The following is a 19,815-nucleotide window of genomic DNA, read 5'->3' as shown; positions in this document are numbered from 1 at the left end:
AGAAAAAATATGCTTTCACATCTCTGAATCCTTAATGTCAGTCTACATGATCATGCAATAAAACATAGTCAATTCATGTATATTAAATAGTGAAAATAGTAGTATTAAAAATCTATTGTTTATGAATTTTCATTTGACCTCTGTTGCAGGAGAAAAGAACTCTAGCTGTTCCTACACCATGCTCTCAGAGGCTGTTATCTGTCAACTTGTTCTTGGATCATCCTGTTTCTGTGGAAAGTGATTGGACAAAATGTTCAAAAGTGTAAAACGTAAAACCCTGAGCTGGTAACTCAAGGCAATTAACAACTCACAATATTTCAGTTGTATTTGTTGTTGCTATTTCCTCTTCTATTCTGCTTTCTTAAACTAGCCAAAATAATTTTTTCAGCCAAAGTTGTACCTCGCTTTATTGCATCACTGACACCAGACGTTTCCAGTTAACCATGAGACATGTGAAAATATGACATTTATCATCTGCCCAGGATTGCTGTTATGTGTCACTGCTACTGGTGTCCAATGGAAATGGAAATAGAACCTTGTTCATGCAACCATTCTGCATGTAACATAAAAGTCCTACTTGTTTGCTTCCTTAAAATATCTGGAAATAAAAATATGTAGACTGTACAGGGAAGTTGTAGAGACACACTGACCAGCCTGCGTGGATGATGATTCTTCCCCACTGTGGTGGCTGCCATATGGAGAGAACTGGTGTTTAAGATATCAGTATTTGAAATACCTCTTTAAAATTAATTAAATAGCATCCAGTGTTAAATATTGAAACATTCTCAGTCCTATAGTGTTTTGAAAGACATCAGCAATGGTGTCAGCCCTACCATGAAGCTGGTGCTTATCTTTTTGTAGGGTGGAAGGGACAGTGACAGGAATATATGAAAATTACTTCAGCAAAATATTGTGTCACTTCTCAGAACTGGGAAGTGACACTGAGGCCTTACATCACGGTTTGTCTCAAATGCAGAGGTGACAAGGTGGATCCTGTAAAATCCTTGCTAGCGTTTGTTTCATTAAAATAAAACACCAGACCATCTTTCTCTGAGAGGCAGCAAAAACGGAGCATGCAGGCAGTTACCTCTGCAAGAAGCCTCAGAATGAGTCCTCCAGCCCAAACTGTGCCCAGAAAGAGACTCCATTTTCATCTCCGCTTCCCTCGAGCTGTACATAACCCCTCCAGGCATTCCCAGGTGTCCCACGCAGCTGCAGCCAACCTCATTTCCCTCTGCTGGGACCTGCCAGGAAACGTCCAGGCTCCCCTTTGCGTTGTAGGCACTTGGGTGGCTCGGGTTGCTGCACTACCAGTTCTCCTTTTTGGACCCTGTGGTTATTACCTCACTGACCAAAAAGTCTATATAATCAGCTGTGGTGGTTCACTCCGAAGAGGACTCGTGGGGGTGGTGGCACTGCCCTCTACACAGAGACAGACAGTCGATTGAGACCTGCTTGCTCTTTATCTGCTGCTTCAGGGATCTAACCAGAGCTCAGCAGGCACCAGGCTCAACCTCAACAAGGGCACGCTTTGTCCTGATTGAAGGAGTTGTAAACCAATCACCCTAGACCGAGGGACCCTTCCATGTCCATACCTGTTGACTGTCTCTTTTCTGACAGCGGAGCAATCAAAATTGATCTGGGAACAGTAAGAGCTCCGAGCCCTGGGATAGGGGCATGCCAAAAGGTGGAATTCCTGTCATTGAATATGTAAGCCATATACACGCTATGCATAAGTAGTGTGCATAGTTTTAACTTAAGAAATGTTTGTGCATATAGGATGTAAAAAGTGCATTTAAATTGTTTTGTGTATCTGGTCCAGGGCTTGTATTTAGCATGGACAAATTTCTGTACAGTGCAGTTAACGAATGAAATGTTAACGAATGAAATTGTATCATATATGTTATAATGCGATCGATATTTTTTGCTAAGAGTTAAGAATTTATATATTCTCTGCTAGTGTTTGAGCAAATCATTATTAGCCTGGACCACTCTGTGCACCTTTGCATCCATTTTTGGAATGTTGGACTCTTTTTTTTTTTTTTTTTTTTTTCTCCTTTATAATAAAATGTAAACCATTGTATGGCTTCTTATTGTCATTATGACATGAGAAGAAACATTATGGTCATATCAGAGTTTTTTAAATTGTAAATTGCCATATGCTGTGGCGGTGGAAAATCTTCTTGTTTAAGATCTGAGAACTTGGGACCTTATTTCAGATATGTTGAGCAACTGCAGTTCCCACCAAATTTAAAAAGAACAAAAGATTACTGATATCTTTGAAAACTAGGCCAGTTAGGTGTTTGTTTGTTTGTTGCAGAGTGTTCTTCAACATTGTAATTTATGATTCACTGAAACTGAAAGTCTGGAGCAATCAGAATTTAATGTTTTTGTTGTATTTTCAACTTCAGATTTTTACCATAGTTGAAGTTGACTTTTTCTTTCTGTGTCTGTACCCCATCGTGATTTATGTACTCTGCAAGAATTTTCTCCTGGAAATACAAGCAGAAATTATAACAGATTCTGCAGAGTACTCAGAGCATCCTGTGGGGCTCTCAGTGTCCTATTATAGCTGGCACCAAGATTTCCCACTGCAGAAACTAGAAGGAGCTCTTGATTTCACAGGGAGGCACTCATTGCCTGCAGAACTCACTCATTAATATAGAAATGTGATTTGTGTATAAATAATCCTATTTGCTCATTTGTATTCAGTTTTAATCACCGTGGTAGTTATTATTGAAATACAGGAAAAAGAGTCCTTAGTTTTTCTTTAATGCCAGCTGATTCTCTTTCTTTCTTCCTTTATTCTTAGCAAGATTTTATCTGGACATGACCCAAAGCTTAGTGTGTTGTTTGGATGAGGAGAAATCTTCTTTCATGGAGAAGATATATGTGGCCAACATGTGTTAATTAAGGCTTTGACCTTGAGTGAAATTCATGTTTGGATGGCAGAAAGGCTTCTAGACAGGGCCTCTCCCTGAACAATAGTTTATCTCTGAAACCTGTAAGGCTGCGCTACCAAAACACTGCATGGGGCCATAAGAAATGGTGTCTGTATATGCATCTCTCCCACAGCATTATGGGCATGTACCCCTGCATTGAGCACACTAAGGAGCTGTAGCTATAGATTAGCCCTCAAGAATTTTATTTTGTATTTTTATCTTGAGATATCTGACAGATATATTATGTAATATTGTTATGGGTTATGATCTAGCCGGTATTTTTTTATTTAATTTTCAACAAGACAATCTACAACTGCGTGTTTTTATTCTGCTGTATTTGTCCGTATTTCCTATGATGATATTCCAAATAAATTTGATTTGAGGGCAAGGATCGTGAAGCTCCTGAGTGTTAGTTACAAATTTGCTTTCCTGACACGTTTGTTCATTTGTGTATGGTTGTCTTTGAAAAGTAACAGAGCATAAGTGGTTGTTTCCAACCCTTTCACCCACTTGTGACTCCACACTCTTTCCATAACTGTGTCAGTTTGCTGTACAAGCTCACTCACATCCTCATAGCACTCTTGAAAACAATTCCTTTAATCAAGTCTTGCCACCTTAGCCTTTGCTGTTAAAATGAAGAAAACCATAACCAATAGTTGTCCTGGGTTGAGTGAGTGGTGGAGTTTTTTGGTGGCAGGGGAGGGGGCTATCGGGGCGGCCCCCCGTGAGAAGCTTCTCGAAGCTCCCCCAGCTCCACGTCAGCTCCACTTCTGTTTGGAAAATTGAGCCAATCAGCTGCACCTCTGCAATAACGTATTTAAGAAGGGACGTGGTGACGGGCAGTGGGACTTGTGAGGAGGAGTTGCTGCAGCTGCATGAACACCAAGGTCAGTGGAGGAACGGAGGAAGAAAGGAGGGGGGAGGTGTGCCGGAGCAGAGACCCCCCTGTATCCTGTGGTGAAACGGCAGGGCGGCCCCCCCCTGCCACCCATGAAGATCTATGGTGGAGCAGACATTGATTTACGGCCTGTGGCTTCTGCTTGCCTGATCAAAGTTCTGTGCCTGAAGAAGGCTGGGGTCTCGTGGGAAAAGGTAGCCCCGCTGCTGTAATTCAGTGCTGGGGGGATTGCAGCATGCGGGGGAGTCCCACGCCAGAGCAGCTCAGGAAGGGCTGCAGCCGTGGGAGGGAATCCAGTCGGAGGAAGTTAGTGACCCATGGCGGAGCAGTGTGGGGAATGCTGCGGCCCGTGGGAGGAATTCATGTCAGAGAAAGTTTGTGGAGGACTGTCTCCTGTGAGAGGGGGATCACGATGGAGCAGGAGGAACAAGTTCCGGACACTCCTCTCACCGAAGATGAAGAAAGTGGCAGCGCTGACTGCACCCCCCATTCCCTGCCCCTGTGCCACTGGGGGAGGAGGTAGAGATATCGGGAGCAGAGCTGAGCCCAGGAAGAAGGGAGGGGTGGGGGGAAGGTGTTCTCAAGATGTGGCAATGCTTCTCACTGTCCTACTCTGTTATGTGTTGTTAGTGTCTGTAATAAATGTATGTTCTTCTTTTGTTCCCCTAACGAGTCTGCCTTTTGCTCGTGATCATAAAGGGGAATTTTTCCCCATCCCAGTCCTATCTCGAACCCCAAGCCTGGCTCTCTGTCCCTTCTCATTGCCAGAGGGGAAGGGAGAGAGAGCTGCTGCATTGTGGTTGGCTGCCAACCAGGCCTAAACCACGACAGTTTTTGGTGCCCAACTTGGGGCAGAGGGTTGTGATGTGATAAGGATATTAATTGGGAGAGGTAATGAGCAAAATACAGACTGAACTCCATTAGTGGAATGATCTTTGTAATGTCTGTAGTTGTAATTGTGGGGAAGTTTTTTTCAGGTGTGGTGAAGGGACTATGGGTGGATGTTCTGTATTATGTCTCAGTATTTTGTCAGTTATGTTTTATTTGGGTGTGGGGAAGTTCCTTTCAGTCTGGTTTTGCTTTCTCTTTGTTCTGATGTTGATGTGTATACTGTATTCTGTACTGAATGTTGGATCTCTTAATTCTTAAATACGTGATTCACAGAGGCGAGGGGTGGAATGTCCTGGGTTGAGTGAGTGGTGGAGTTTTTTGGTGGCAGGGGAGGGGGCTATCGGGGCGGCCCCCCGTGAGAAGCTTCTCGAAGCTCCCCCAGCTCCAAGTCAGCTCCACTTCTGTTTGGAAAATTGAGCCAATCAGCTGCACCTCTGCGATAACGTATTTAAGAAGGGACATGGTGACGGGCAGTGGGACTTGTGAGGAGGAGTTGCTGCAGCTGCATGAACACCAAGGTCAGTGGAGGAATGGAGGAAGAAAGGAGGGGGGAGGTGTGCCAGAGCAGAGACCCCCCTGTATCCTGTGGTGAAATGGCAGGGCAGACCCCCCTGCCACCCATGAAGATCTATGGTGGAGCAGACATTGATTTACAGCCTGTGGCTTCTGCTTGCCTGATCAAGGTTCTGTGCCCGAAGAAGGCTGGGGTCTCATGGGAAAAGGTAACCCCGCTGCTGTAATTCAGTGCTCGGAGGATTGCAGCACACAGGGGTGTCCCACGCCAGAGCAGCTCTGGAAGGGCTGCAGCCGTGGGAGAGAATCCGGTCAGAGGAAGTTAGTGACCCATGGCGGAGCAGTGTGGGGAATGCTGCGGCCCGTGGGAGGAATTCATATCAGAGAAAGTTTGTGGAGGACTGTCTCCTGTGAGAGGGGGACCACGATGGAGCAGGAGGAACAAGTTCCGGACACTCCTCTCACCGAAGATGAAGAAAGTGGCAGCGCTGACTGCACCCCCCATTCCCTGCCCCTGTGCCACTGGGGGAGGAGGTAGAGATATCGGGAGCAGAACTGAGCCCGGGAAGAAGGGAGGGGTGGGGGGAAGGTGTTCTCAAGATGTGGCAATGCTTCTCACTGTCCTACTCTGTTATGTGTTGTTAGTGTCTGTAATAAATGTATGTTCTTCTTTTGTTCCCCTAACGAGTCTGCCTTTTGCTCGTGATCATAAAGGGGAAATTTTTCCCCATCCCAGTCCTATCTCGAACCCCAAGCCTGGCTCTCTGTCCCTTCTCATTGCCAGAGGGGAAGGGAGAGAGAGCTGCTGCATTGTGGTTGGCTGCCAACCAGGCCTAAACCACGACAATAGTACATTTTTTTATCCCCCCAAATTCTTACCATTGGTTGGTATTGGTGGAATCACTGGAACTGTTCATATTAGCAACAATTCTTCAGGAAAGGTACAACTTTCAGAGGCACCTCCGTGTTGTTGTGTAAATTTAATCATCCAAGTTCAGTGGAGCAGGGAGTAAATAGAGCCCCTTCCTACTCAAGTTGGAAATTAATGGAAAGAATCCCATTGACCTAGACATGTATCAAATCTTAACAAGGTACATGATGGAAATAAATCAAGACAACTACTTTTATCACATTCTTTGCAGTTCCTTTTTCTCAGATGCTATCCCAGATACATGAACAAAGGACCTTCTGTTGTATAGATGCCAGAAGTCAAGCAAGCCACTACTGTGACCAAAATAACTTAACAAATAAATCAAGATCCCCAGTGGTAAGTGTCTGAAATGTATATTTTTAACAGACTATATAGTTATTACATGTGAAAGAGGAGAATGTAAATATGACTAACATTCTTCAGTAGCAACTTAAAGAGACTTAAATTCACAGTAGTTTAGCAGGCAAACGTTTGTCTGAGAGGGGAGTGCATACACTTTTAAATCATGCTTTGAAAAATCACATCCTTGAAAACTGGTATGGAAAAATGTGGAAATGGCATTTAATACTATGACGAAAAGAAAGTATCCTCTGTCAAACACCCTATGCAAACATTTAGGCCACTTCCCTGAGATAGTTTCATTTTCCTGGTCATTTAATTACTTAATGGGTCTCCAGAGACCCTATAAGGCAAACATTCCGAAGTTTTATCAAACTGTGAATGCCTAAGTAGTCCCCTGGGAACAAAGAAGCAAGTCATAACCACAATGTTATAAATGTGAAATATCTCTTATAAAAACTGGGATTTTGACTTCTTTGGGTTGAACTCTGATGCAAAATATTTCCTTTGTGCCTAAGCAAATCCTTTGCTTACAGTCTTTTTGTGGAGAACTGTTGGAGAACTTTCAATTAGACCATCTTGGATAGAAAATGTCATAAACAAATATGCTTCTCAGACAAATTACATCATATAAGAACTTTAAAGCTGGTAAGTTTTATGCATTTGTAATATCCTGTGTAGATCATTATTGTAAACCTGAAGTAATATAAAACTATACATAAATAAGGCAGTCAAAATGGTAGGTACAATATGGTACTAGAGCTAGAACACAGTTAAGCAGAATTGATGTTTTTTCACTTATGTTCAGACAAAGCTATTTCATTGCTGCACAGGGCCTAATGCTGATGTACTTACAAGCAACACTCCTGAACCTGCAAGAAGGACTTTTTTTTGTGTAAGACTTTGGGACTTGTATCAACTACCATGAACAAACATCAATTAACATGAAAGTTTTTGCTATTTACTTGTATAAAGCCTGATATGATTATCTTCATCCAATTTCAATGAGTCAAAGGGTCAAATTGACCTGTGATACAATTCCATGAAAGTCAAGAGAGCCAGTGTCATTATATCAGGAATTAATTTGATAATTGGATGGTAATTGGTTGTCTCTTGCTTTCTCTGTATTCAGCAGGTTTACTGATTGTTTTCTGCAGTGGGGGGTACACTAAGGGTCTAGTGTACAAAGCACTACTCAACTTTAAGCCATCTTAAATTATTTTATTGAAATTGTGCTTTCTTTTCTTTGAGACCTCTCTCCTTTGAGACACAATTATATTTTTCTAACCAGTCAGATATTAACATTCACCTTTATTGTTTGGGGTACTCCAGTAGTTCACAACCGGAATGAATGGCAGCATATTTGTGTCAAGCACTGTAATATGATGCATGATGCAGCTTTATTTTAACATTCTTGTTCAAGAAGGACCCCTATTCTGTTAGTCACAAGATGGTTTGGGGGGCAGAACTGTAACTGCAGCCAGAGTTGTTCTGGGGAACATATGTGTGTTCTCAAGTAAATAGTAGGTACAGGAGCAGGGCTACAGAGTTGATATTTCCAGTAAATTAGAGAATAAAAATGGCATAAGCAATTTAAATATTATTTATAATTGACCTTCATGTCTGTTTTTAATATTCAATCTGCTGAGTGTTTAAAAAAGCAATTAAAAGTCCCATATAATGTTAAAACCCTTGATAAATGTAATAAACAAATGACATATTCAAAAGAGAGAATCTATGTCCCATTAGGAGAGAAAAAGAAAGATGAGAGCAACATATGGCAGTATAATTAGCATGATTAGGGAAGCACATCAACAGAATTTATGCTGCAGGGAAAATGTAATAAGAAACCAACACACTTTCCTCACTGCCCTGAAAACTGCAAATATCGCTCTCTGAAAAGGAGAAGATGCAGAAAGGCTCTCTGGCATTTAAAGCTGTAACTTGTGTTCTTCTGTCGTTATTAAAGATGCACACAGCCATCTGCAAACCATTTATTTTTTGCAGAGTTCACATTGTCCCATTGCTTTGATTAATAAGGAACAATATTACACCTCAGCTGCTTTTCAGAAAGATGCTATTTTGGAAACCTAATTAATACTCGTTCCACAGTTAGCTTGAGCTGTTCGTTAGTGCCAGATACTGAGTTCTTATTTGTTTCTCATTATGTGGAGAGTATTGCTTCTCAATGCCAACGTTTTTGTTTTGCATTTTGGAATAACCTTTCGACACTCCTGCTTCCCACAGCCCTCCCTTCAGAAGAGCTAATAACACCTGTCATCATTACTTTAACATGCCTATTATGTCTGTTGAAGACAATGTGGGCTATTTACATAGATAGACTATCCTGATGTACAGCAAATATTCCTGCCATTTTCTGAACAGTTGAAAAAAAGCAAAATTTAGAAACTTGGCAATGCGATTCAAATCTCAGCTTACCACTAAGGGTCAGTATTTACTAAGCAAATGAATCATAAAATTGAGAGAGAGTATGTTTGGCCTAGCAGTAGCACAAAATATTTTTTCTGCCCTATAAGCCCAGATTATTTAATAAGCAAAACAAAATAAAACAAAATACCCCTCAGAAACCCTTATAGCAGAAATACAGACATTGAACTTGTATAAACTCCATCGGCCAGCTTTGCTGTAACTGGAGATTACCAAGTGGCCTGAGGTTTAGTAGAGGGTGGACTAATGTCTTGCTTGAGATTTGCCCGAAGTGCTGCTATCCTCACTGGAGAATAAAGGAGAGAATACAGCAAAGCATATGAGGCATTTAGCATCTGCTTTGTTTGCCAAGTATAATGCTCTGTGTGAAAAGGTCAGATGTAATTGCACATGTCAGGAACCAACAGAACAACTGAAACTCCTGCTGCAGCTCACCATAGCATCTAGCTGTTAGAGGGGGGAAAAAAAATAAAAGGAAAATTAAAATAAAAAAGGAAAAAAAAAAAAGAATATGAGAACCACTGTGAGCCTGAGCACCAACATGGATGCTATAGGAGAGGAAGAGGGGAGTTTTAGGGACACCATGTTTTAAATATGCCCTTGTATCGTAACCCTCATTGTTAAGGGATAGATGATGCCTTAGGTACTGCAGGAATAAGGTCCCTCATAAAAAACCTTGTGTCTCAATCTGTAAGAGAAAAAAAATGATGTGGGGGGCCCTGCATGGAGCTGGGGACATTTCATTGTACGGTGCCAGTGGCTGGGCTCGTACACACGCAGCCCCGCAGCCCGCAGGGGCCCCGCTCAGCTCCCCCCACCACCCGCAGCACTGCAGCCTACCCAGGGCAGCTCTGGAGAAAGCTTGGGCAGCCACCCAACAGCGCGCCTTGTGGAATAAAATACAGACATTTTTTTAAAAGAGCAAAAGCTGCCACTGGCCTGGCCCTCGGTACTGTGGTCTGGTAGTGGAAGTGCAGATGGACCGGAGGTCCCTTCCTTACTGACTGCCCTGACCCTGAACACCATGGGGGTCCCTGGCCCCAGCACAGGCAGCAGGGCCTCCACCTGCCGCCCTGCCTCGGAGATGATACAATGGTGTTGGACGTGATAGCTTTGGTTCAATAACACCAGTGGTACAAGAAGTAATGGTGATTTTTCAGTTTACGTAAGTGGGGAGAAATACTGACATTATCAGAAGCCAGCAAGGTAGTCTTTGAAGACTTCTGCAGCATTTATGAAAAACTTAAAAAAAATAAAAAAAAAAAAAAAAGCAAGGAATTCAGTAATTAAATTGATAGCAGGATAAGAGAACCTTTCCTGTACACTATACATCATCATTCCCCAAAGGAAAGTGTGCTGCTGGCCAAAACCTGCAGCCATTCTCAAGCAAAATTCCTCTACTTCAGTGGAAATTATGCTTTCGGAAGGACTTTTAAATCTTGGCTCTTACTTTGTATCTAAGTATTATCTGGTTTTGCACCTGGAGAATAAACAACATATACCATCCTGTAAGTCAAACCATGGAATTCTTCCAAATAACTTATTAGCACAATGTCTCAATAAATCTCTCTAAAGGGAAGAACCTGTCATGGAATCAGTAGTATGGCATAAGAGAAAGAAACAAGGCTGTAAAATACAGTATCAAAACCCCTTTAAACCACTGTACATTAATGAGTTAAGGGATACTGGGAAAAGACTGTAATCGGTCCAAGGAGACAGCTTCCTTTCAATTCTGCAAATAATATTTCCTGCAATACCTTCAAAGCAAGAATAACAGCAAACATAACACAGCATGGAAAGACGGTAGATTTAAGAACATGGAGGTGGGGAGAGGAAGAGGACACAAATCAGGGTTGCTCATTAAGAAAGAACTATGTTCATTACTTGCCTGGGTAGGTTTTTTTCTGCTTTCTTTTTCCACCAGCCTGTTTGTGGAAAATGGACTAATACAACTCATCTCTAAAAATCCCGCTCCCACCAAACCTGTAAGACTCTCCAGCAGGAGCAGGTAATGTGAGAGGAGACAGCTCAAACAGGGAACATGTCATCACCATTTTCCTTTAAGGTGTTTTCATATTGTCATTTTCTTTGAGACACATGGTATTTTCACTAACTTTTTGTCTACCTTCTCAAACCCCTATTGATTCATTTACATTAAAACAAAAGACAACATTAATGGCTTTTTTTGGTTTTAATGCATGTTTTTGGTGACATAACACCTTGGGCAACAATGATTGACCACTGACTCCCACAGAGAGATCTACATTGTTCAAGTGTACCTATGTGGAGCTCACCATGCAGTGAGACAACCAGCACTTTCAATTACATGCCAAAGCATATGAGAGGCTCTCTGTCTAAGGCTACTGTTTTTAAATGTCAGAGGCATCACCAAAACCCAGGAAAGACCTAGTTTAGGAAGCAGACTGCTTTTCCTGACCTTCCTTTCTGATTTCCCCACACCCAGATATTTCTGTCATGGGGTTCACAGACAATCCACTGAAGTGTTTCAGCTCTGCTTCATGACAAGGACTTTTTTCCTGGGCTTTGTTGTTTTACTCTTTCCTTATAGCTTCACTTAGTCTATGCCTCACAAGTGGAAGATGAGACAAACAGGGTTTGCTTATCTTTTTAAGCTAAAATTGGATGATGTATAATAAAATGTGCATCCTGACTTTGTCCTTCAGATGAAGGCCCACCAGCAAATGAAGTCAGGGTGGTTCCATAGTAAAATCTGTGCAACAAATGCTGTCCGTTTGCCAGAAAGGAGGAGTCTGTTCCTGTATTCAGACATGCTGCTTGCATAACCTTGGGTCAAGAAAGAGAGCAAGAAACAGGCTTTTAAAATTATAAAACACAGCTGGAATATTTAGAGATGGGGAGAGGATAAGACCTGGATTTAGCAATGCATCTAAATACTTGTGTGGCTATCTGAGGCTCTTATAGGACCTTGATGCTTCATCCAGATCACGGCTGTAAAAGAGAATTGTTGTCCTCTCACCACTGCAGTAACAATCCTGGAAACATTAAGATCCAGTTCAAAATAGATATTTTTTTTTTCCTATTATTTATAAAGTGTAATCATCCTCAAGTCCTACAGTCATCCCAAAACAGGGTATTCAGTGATTATTTCTCCAAGCTCTTATCAGGTATTTTGTGTTGCCTTTGAAACGTTGAGATTCCAAAGTGTTCGATACCTTGCCTTGGTATTAACTATTATAAATCACACACATTTTTTATTTGCCTGTAAGTCCTAGATAGTCCTCATCTGAAGCCTATGGGTGCTGATACCAGCAAAAAGCCATTAATATCAAAATCCCTTTATTAGCTGGCAACACAGATAGATGGGTGAGGTTAAACACCAATGACTGGTTTATGACTGGTAGCACTGTGGCAACAAGCAACTATGTGAAGAGCATGGTGCTGTGCAGATATAAAGCTGTGGCAAAGCTGGGACCAGAGCCCAGATCTACTTGCTACCATTCCAGTCTTAACTTTGGGCTATTCAAACAGTTTCTGAAGGGTCACTTCCTTCTTTTTGATGTTTGTGTCATAAAAAGCCCTCAGTCCCATACGTCCTGTAGCTGCTTCTGTACAACTGGACAGTCCTTCTTTTAGTCCTTCTTGCCTATATAGCCATGCTGAACTGGAGTCATGGATCCTGTTTGATATGTTTCTACAGAAAACGGCAACAAAGAGGACAGATACAGAGATACAGATGGAGGGCAAAAGGATGGCTCCCAAATATAAAGAAACACTCGTAGACAGATCCTGTTCTCAGCAGGTCTTCGTGGAAGACCTCGAACTGAGAGTGAAATCACTGTGAAAGGAATAAACAAAAAGCTCTGTGTTTTCATACACTTCATCTCCTTTTTTTTTTTTTCTTTTTTGCTAGTTCAGTCCTTTAAAACAGACTTAAAAGAGACAAACTGAGGGTAAAACTCTATCAAAAGCAAACGGGTAATACAAAATGACAGCAAATTGATTTAAAAATTGCCCATTGATAAAAAAGGAAATGATCTGTCAAGTGTGACTTCGAAGAAACATGAGTTTTCTTCTCCACTTTATTTCTTTCTATACCATATAGTTTGCATGGTCTTACAAATCAAATGTTGGTGTGAGCCATGCCAGACTTCAACCAAAAACCCTAGAGATCAGACACATGCTAAATCACTGTAGATGGCTAAGCTACCATTTACTGAAACTGTGACAAATGCAGAGTAGTCTGGTCCTCTTTCTTGGAGAAGGTTGTACCCTGTACCTATTGCAGGCAAAGAAGGTGAACATCAGCATTTCCCGTGGCTCAGCTGGCGCATGGGACTCTGCTCATGGGTCTCACATGCGCCTGTATTTCCTCTGACTCCCAAACTGAAACTTTTTCTAATGCCTCCAGATAACAATGATCTCACATAAAGTGAAATTGGTTTGGCTGATGTGACTAGGCAGCCTCAGGCCAAAATCAAGGTGAGTATTTTAAGCGTTGCACAGCCAGGGAGCACGGGGAAGAGTGTCTTTGTGTCATTCTCTAGACTAAGAGTCACCTCTGCTTACTTTGTTTCTCTCTACGTTACTGCAAGTAACTCTAACAATATTTGTAAAAGCTGCCCTTAACTGAAAGGATTATTTTATACGTACATTGCTCACTAGAGAAACCACTGTACAATATACAATCTTGTCTAAATGAACATATTGTTTATTTTGTAGCTTTTAAATCAGTTTTATTTACAGCAGGCCTCAGAGTACAGCTTACACGCAGTAGTTAAGCTCTGGCAGTACAGACGTCAGGTCGCTAACACATTTGCATATTACATTCCTAAGTCATAGAAAAATGAAAGAAAAACAACCTTAAAATAACTGTTTGATCTCTGGGTACAAGGGTGACAGAAGACATTTGCAGGTGGCTGTGAAGCCCCGCCAAGGGCGCTCCCCAGGGAGCCCTGGTGCCGCCGGCACGCCGAGCGCCGCGGTGGGGGACGCAAGCGGTGGCGGGTGGGCTGGGGCACCCGTGGCTGCGCAGTTCAGTCACTCCGTGATGGGGCCCGAGGCGCCTCCGCGCTCTTCAGTGGCCCCACTCCTCTTCCCTTTCGCTAACTCCCTCTTCTTCCTCTGGAAATGCTGAATCACTCTGACTCTTCAGGTGCTTAATCCCTGAAAATACAGGTGTCATGGTCAACATTGTGTATCTTTTTTTTTTTTTTTTTTTTTTAAATGCTGAAAGACACCAGTATTCGCTTCTCTTTTCCTTAGTAATCCTTAATCAGATTAGTATTGCTCATCTCAAACAAGTTAAAAGTTTTCAACACTCAGACAGTAGACATGGGAATTATTCTATGAGAGTTTCAACTTGAGCCTCTTTCTGAGACCCATCTGCTGACGGTCATCGCTCACACGGACTCAGTGCCCTACGATCACGGCTTGCCATGTGCACCAGAGGTGTTCCCCAGTGCGCGTCCCCACAGTCTGCACACAACCTGTAGAGCTGTCCTGATGCAAAGAAAGCATTGCACCCGACAGAGAGGCAAGTGCTGGTGCCAAAACTATGGCAAGGTTGGAACATTTCTCACATGGAGAATGTATTCTGTTGTCCTCCAGATACCATGTGGGGCTGGATGAAAAGGGTAAATACCTATCACGAGATATTTGGAAGTTTAGGTTTGAGGAAAGCTGTGCAGTTCTTGCTGCTGGCTGGTTTCAGCCAGCAAGTGAAATAGGCTTTATGACAATTAATCAAATTGCTAAATTATTTTCCCTGTTCCATGTTCAGTACAAGCATGCAGTCCTCAATAAATGGGCCTAATCCCATCTTCTCAGCTCCACGTTGGTGTGATAGAAGAATTCAAGCTAAAAAAGGAGGCAAAATCAAGCTAAAAAGATGACAAAGAGGAGAGAGCAGAGATGAAGCGTTGTTGTTTTTGAAAAATCTAAACAGCAAATGCAGAAGATTAGTTTCTGGGTCCCCTAGTTTTTGACAAAAACAGCTGTAGTGGGAATATAACTTAGTCAAAAATGTATGATTTCAACAAAACGTAAGCCTGAATTAAGTTTTCTCGTGTCATTACTGCTGTAACATGGAAATATTTTTGGTTTCATTACAGATCATACGTAGTTCTACTCACCATTTCTGTCAGAAAAAAAAAAAAAAAAAGCTTTCCCTTTCCTTATGCAGCAGTTCTTCTGTTTGCTGAGGAGAAATTGCACCCCAGCCACTTTAGATAACCCCAGCTGTATAATCAAACACCCCACTGTCATGGCACTTGTAGAGGCACAAAGGGGTGCACCCTTAAGACATACATGGCAAGATCCAGGTTACCTCAAACTGTGAGTAAGAGGAATTGATGGTGTATGCCCAGGAGTCATGGCCCCAGCTTCACTTAACCTGGAGGTTCCTACACTTCAACTGTTTATGTCCACACCACTCCAAAATATGGGATAGTTTTTTCCAAATACGTCATTTGAAAAAAAAAATTGACATAAATTATTCCAGTCCAACAAAGTTACAAATAGCTGAAAACAGGATCCTACAATGGGTCATACAACAGGAGTGCAGTCAGCTCTACTTCCAACAGGAGCCCATTACTGCTCTGTGCTGGGCTCAGAGTTCCTCTCTCTTTTTTTTTCCACACAAACAACAGTACTTGGTTCCCTGGGAAACTGTTGTTCAGATGTAAAACAAGCAAATAAATTAATGCTCCCAAGCCACAGTACTTGTAAGTGTGCCTGCAATAATCAAACCATTTCCAATTAAGTAACTGTGATACATGAAGAAACATTTAGGGTGCTCAGTTACTACCAAGCTGGCCTCTTTAGTAACACCCTTTAGTAAGACAAACATTTTAAATATGATTTCACCTAACTACAGGTTAATGGACATTTGTTTCAAAATGATATTGTGTTTATACAGCAAATTCATCTCCTGTTGTTTACCTCTGGACTTACAGAGCCATTTCTTGCACATTCACAGTACCCATCTAACAGCTGCTATTCAGTATTTCAGACAGAAATTGCTAGGAGACAGAATGCATAATTTTGTAGGGAGTTTTTCAAAGATGAAAAAGGGAAAGTTATGGACAGAAAAGAAGGCATGTGATAAACAGTTAATACAATGAAGCTTCATGGAATGGTATTTTTGGTAGGAGTGAAGACTTTTGGAGATGTGGTTTAATTGCAATATTGAATGTGAAAATTGCAGGAAATGGAGAGAAATTACATCAGTGAGAGTTACCCATTGATTTTCATGTAGCAGGCACCTATCAATCTTATTATTTAATGATTTTTCATAACCTCTCTTCTACAAACTACCTTCGCCTCTGCCAGTCATTTAATACCACAGTGTCATTTGGAAGTAAAGACTCACAGGTTTTCCTGCACCGACCAATAAGCGTACAAGACTCAGTGTCATTATTCATAAGCCTCAAGATGATCTGACAGCATCAGGTTGTCAGAATTAACTGACCCTATGTGTGGCATTATGAAATAAGATGCCCAGCTACACAATGAAATAAGTTAGTATGAATCAGTGTACAGGTAATGAAATTCCTGTTGGCAACAAATGAACACGCATGACAGAAAAGGCTGGTGGCTTTCCCGAAAAACTACATTTCATCCACAAAGCATCAGACTTTTACAGTGCAAGGGAAGTTTGCCATAATGAAAAAATTTAGTGAAATAATGGCGATCACGCACTTAGATTAGAAGTGTGTCTAGCCACATAACACTGCAGTAACCCGCAGGCTGTCAAGGGTGGTCAGAAGGTGTTGGAACTGGGAATGCCCACAAGCACACTGGCACGTTCATCCACACCTCCTGCCCAGCTAAAACAATTCAAGAGTGGAGGCGGTTCCAGGGGCTCTTGAGCGTCAATCCAGCAGAGTTATTCAAGCTGTGTGCCCTGCCCTCTGTCAACACAAAGCAGATGATAAGCAGGTAGAGAGTTGGAGCTCTATCCACAGAGATAATTTTTTCTAAGTTGGATCTATTCATACCCAGTATCTTTGTTTAGCAACATCTAAATTGCTTGCTGAAAGGTTACATTCTGCTAGAGACTGAGTGAAAACTCAGGTCACCCAACTATTTTTACAACTGGTACTATGGCAACATTAATTTATTAGAAAGGAGAATTCCTTCTCATCTTTTCAATCTTCATACACTGGTAACAGAGTTCATGCCCTCAGCTTTCTCAAATAATAATCAAGAGGCATCAGCGTGCTGTTTGGGGTTTGTTTCTATTCATTGATGAAGCACAGTAGCAAAGATGAGCAACAAATAGAGAGTCTAAGATTTTACTCATAAAAAAAAAAAAAAAAAAAAACAACAAAACAAAGCCAGGATATTTGGGGTGATATAAGGGGGACATTTTAGAAGATATTGTTTGTACATACAGCAGATCCAAGTTAGAAACATCAAGTTACTGGTTCCACATAAACTACACAAGCTTCATAATATCAGTTGCAAATAGGGAGGACTGCAAATGTTGATCCACAGTCACCCTATCTCATCCCTGTCCCTTATTCCAGACAGCGGGTAACTCTGATTTTGTGGGCAGCCTCACCCACCGAAGCTCTGTGCCTGCACTGTCCTGTCTTGGTGCTGTTTTGCTTCTCTGAGCGCCCTGTCCCCCAGCCCGGGTTGCCCTGCCCTGCTCTCCCCTTGCCTGCGGAGGTGGCTCATGGGGTCCAAGCCGTCCCCAAGACCCCACTGCGCCCGACCCAACTGTTCCTCCACAACGTCATGACCTGGCTGGGGCTTTGCTCTTTGCCTGGGAGATCTGACAACAAAAAATCCTTTCCAACCCAAAGGCTGCCCCTTCTCACCACTCCCTGGCAATGATTTCATACCCACAGCGCGTTCAAACTCACTCTTATTCTGCCTTAAAACAAAGCCTGTCTGAACACTGCCTCTTGATTTCTTTTTCCCTTCCCCCTGCTCCCGCCCTGTCCTTTTTATTCTTCTAAAGCCAGAAGGACAAGAATGGTTTTTCCTCAAAGGGCTCATATTTCACTGCAGGTAATTTAATCCAATTAATGCTGATGAAGAAATCCCTAATGCCAAGCCATATTCAGCAGCCGGGCACTAATATACTTTGAACTGGTAATTCTTTTTAGATGAAGTCACTGCCTCAAAGCATATTTCTAGATTACTTATAAATTATAAGTGCAAACAGGACAACTTTCTGGCATTTTTACAGTCACATAGTAACATTTATGTTGTTTAATCAACAGCTGTCTTTTTGCTTCTCTCCATCTGACCAAAGCACCAGATTAGAAGGCTAAGCAGTGTCACAAGATATGAAATAACCAAGTGCTCCTGAATTAAATATCTCCTGGAAAAAAAAAAAAAAAAAAGAGGTTGAGTAATTAAGGCAGCTCCCCATCTCAACTAATTAAGGCAGCTCCCCATCCTATTTAACACTTCTTCCTTCACCCCATTTCACTGCCCAAGGAACAGTGTTGACATTTACCAAACTCGGTATTGAAGGCTGGTTGGCAATTTGAATTCCCTAAAGTTTGAAGGGTTGTTTGGCTTTATGATTTGGAGCTGAGCCTCTCTCTATCAAAAACACATTTCCAGATTTTTCAGAAAGCAGTGAAAGGCGAAGCTGAGCCACAGACAAAGCAGCCTGATTTTCAGAGTTTCAGAACTCAAATCACTTCGAAATTATCAAGCAAACAAACCTGGACAAAAAGGATAACAGCCAAATAAAAATGTCTACTTTATGCCAATCCTAAATGAAATATGTCCTGGTTCCCTCAGCAAAAATGAGAATATTAAAACAAAAATTATATATTCACGCCACTAAACAGAAAAAGGAATTTTTATTTTTTATCGAACATTTTGTTTTGAATTTATCAGTCAAATATGTTTTGACTTGTCTGAAACTCCTTCCTCATTTTTTTTCCCCTACCAAAATGAATTTTTGAATTAAAAAAACAGCAGGAAAAAACCCAAAACTAATGTCATGAAAAAACAGCATCCACCACAGGTCTTTGGCTAAGTTGGATGCAGTGGGAGACAGCTGTGAAGGCAACAGAGCCCAGAAGAGCTGTCAGGTCTTCAGGGGCAGCCTCCACCAAGCACAGGAGTGGCCCATGCTAATACAGGAGAACAAGTAACTGTATTAGAAGACCGTCTCAGCTAAGCAGGTACTTCATGACTGAATTCCAGTGACAAAAAAATGACGCATACAGTGGATGAAAGTCAAGACAAGGTAAAAATGAGGAAAATAGTAAAAAATACAGACCCACAATACAGGGGTGTTGTTAGGTAAGCTCAAGCTCAGCTGGAGTTGAAACTAGCAGAGGGTGTCAGGGGCAACAAGAGTTTCTTCCCCTATCTTCACGGTAAAAGAAAAACAACAAAAATGTGGGCCTTTAGATGAGGTGAACAATCTAGACATAGATAAAATTGTTGTGCTCAATACCTTCTTTGCCTTGATCTGGACTGAGAAGGTCTGCCAGGCCTTTGTGCCCACAGACAAGGTCCATGGAAAGGTTGAGTTAGAGATCCCTTGAGAAATCTTGACCCATAGGAGTCCATGGTGCTGGTGGGCTGCATACGAGGGTGTGGAGAGACCAACCGGTGTCAGTGTGAGGCCATTCTCTGTCATCTTTGAAGGGTTGTGGAAACCAGGAGAGGTCCTCAATTACTCACCATGCATTAGGCTGTGCCTGCAATACTGTATTTGCCCCACTCATACAAGAAGATGCTGATAGACTTGTTCATATCCAGTGGAGGCCACCAAGGTGGTCAGGGAACTGAAACACGTAACCTGTGGGGGACCTGGGCTTGTTCAGCCAGGAGAAGGGGCAACTTTGTGGCACCTAACAGCAGCCTGCCTACACCTATGGGGAGGTTACACA

General features: G+C 42.0%; 2 protein-coding genes across 3 annotated transcripts in view; one reads left to right on the top strand and one right to left on the bottom strand.

Annotated features, from left to right (window-relative positions):
- PDE1A (phosphodiesterase 1A) overlaps window positions 1–3,333 on the top strand; it is a 227,886-nt gene extending 224,553 nt beyond the window's left edge. For both annotated transcript variants that reach the window (XM_033010956.2, XM_033010954.2), the window contains one exon: window positions 150–3,333. The gene's annotated coding sequence lies outside the window, so the exon portion shown is untranslated. The remainder of the gene's footprint in view (window positions 1–149) is intronic.
- Window positions 3,334–13,634: 10,301 nt separating this feature from the next.
- The window catches only part of PPP1R1C (protein phosphatase 1 regulatory inhibitor subunit 1C), a 53,095-nt gene continuing 46,914 nt past the window's right edge, over window positions 13,635–19,815 (bottom strand). Inside the window, 1 exon segment of the mRNA XM_033010785.2 lies at window positions 13,635–14,107. Coding sequence (XP_032866676.1) covers window positions 14,019–14,107 — 89 coding nt within the window. The 3' untranslated portion in view covers window positions 13,635–14,018.

The sequence above is a fragment of the Tyto alba genome, unplaced genomic scaffold (genome assembly GCF_018691265.1).
Source record: "Tyto alba isolate M040663 unplaced genomic scaffold, T.alba_DEE_v4.0 Super-Scaffold_7, whole genome shotgun sequence".
Lineage (NCBI taxonomy): Eukaryota > Metazoa > Chordata > Aves > Strigiformes > Tytonidae > Tyto > Tyto alba.
Note: the sequence above shows the minus strand (reverse complement) of the source record. Positions and strands in the feature narration are given on the sequence as shown.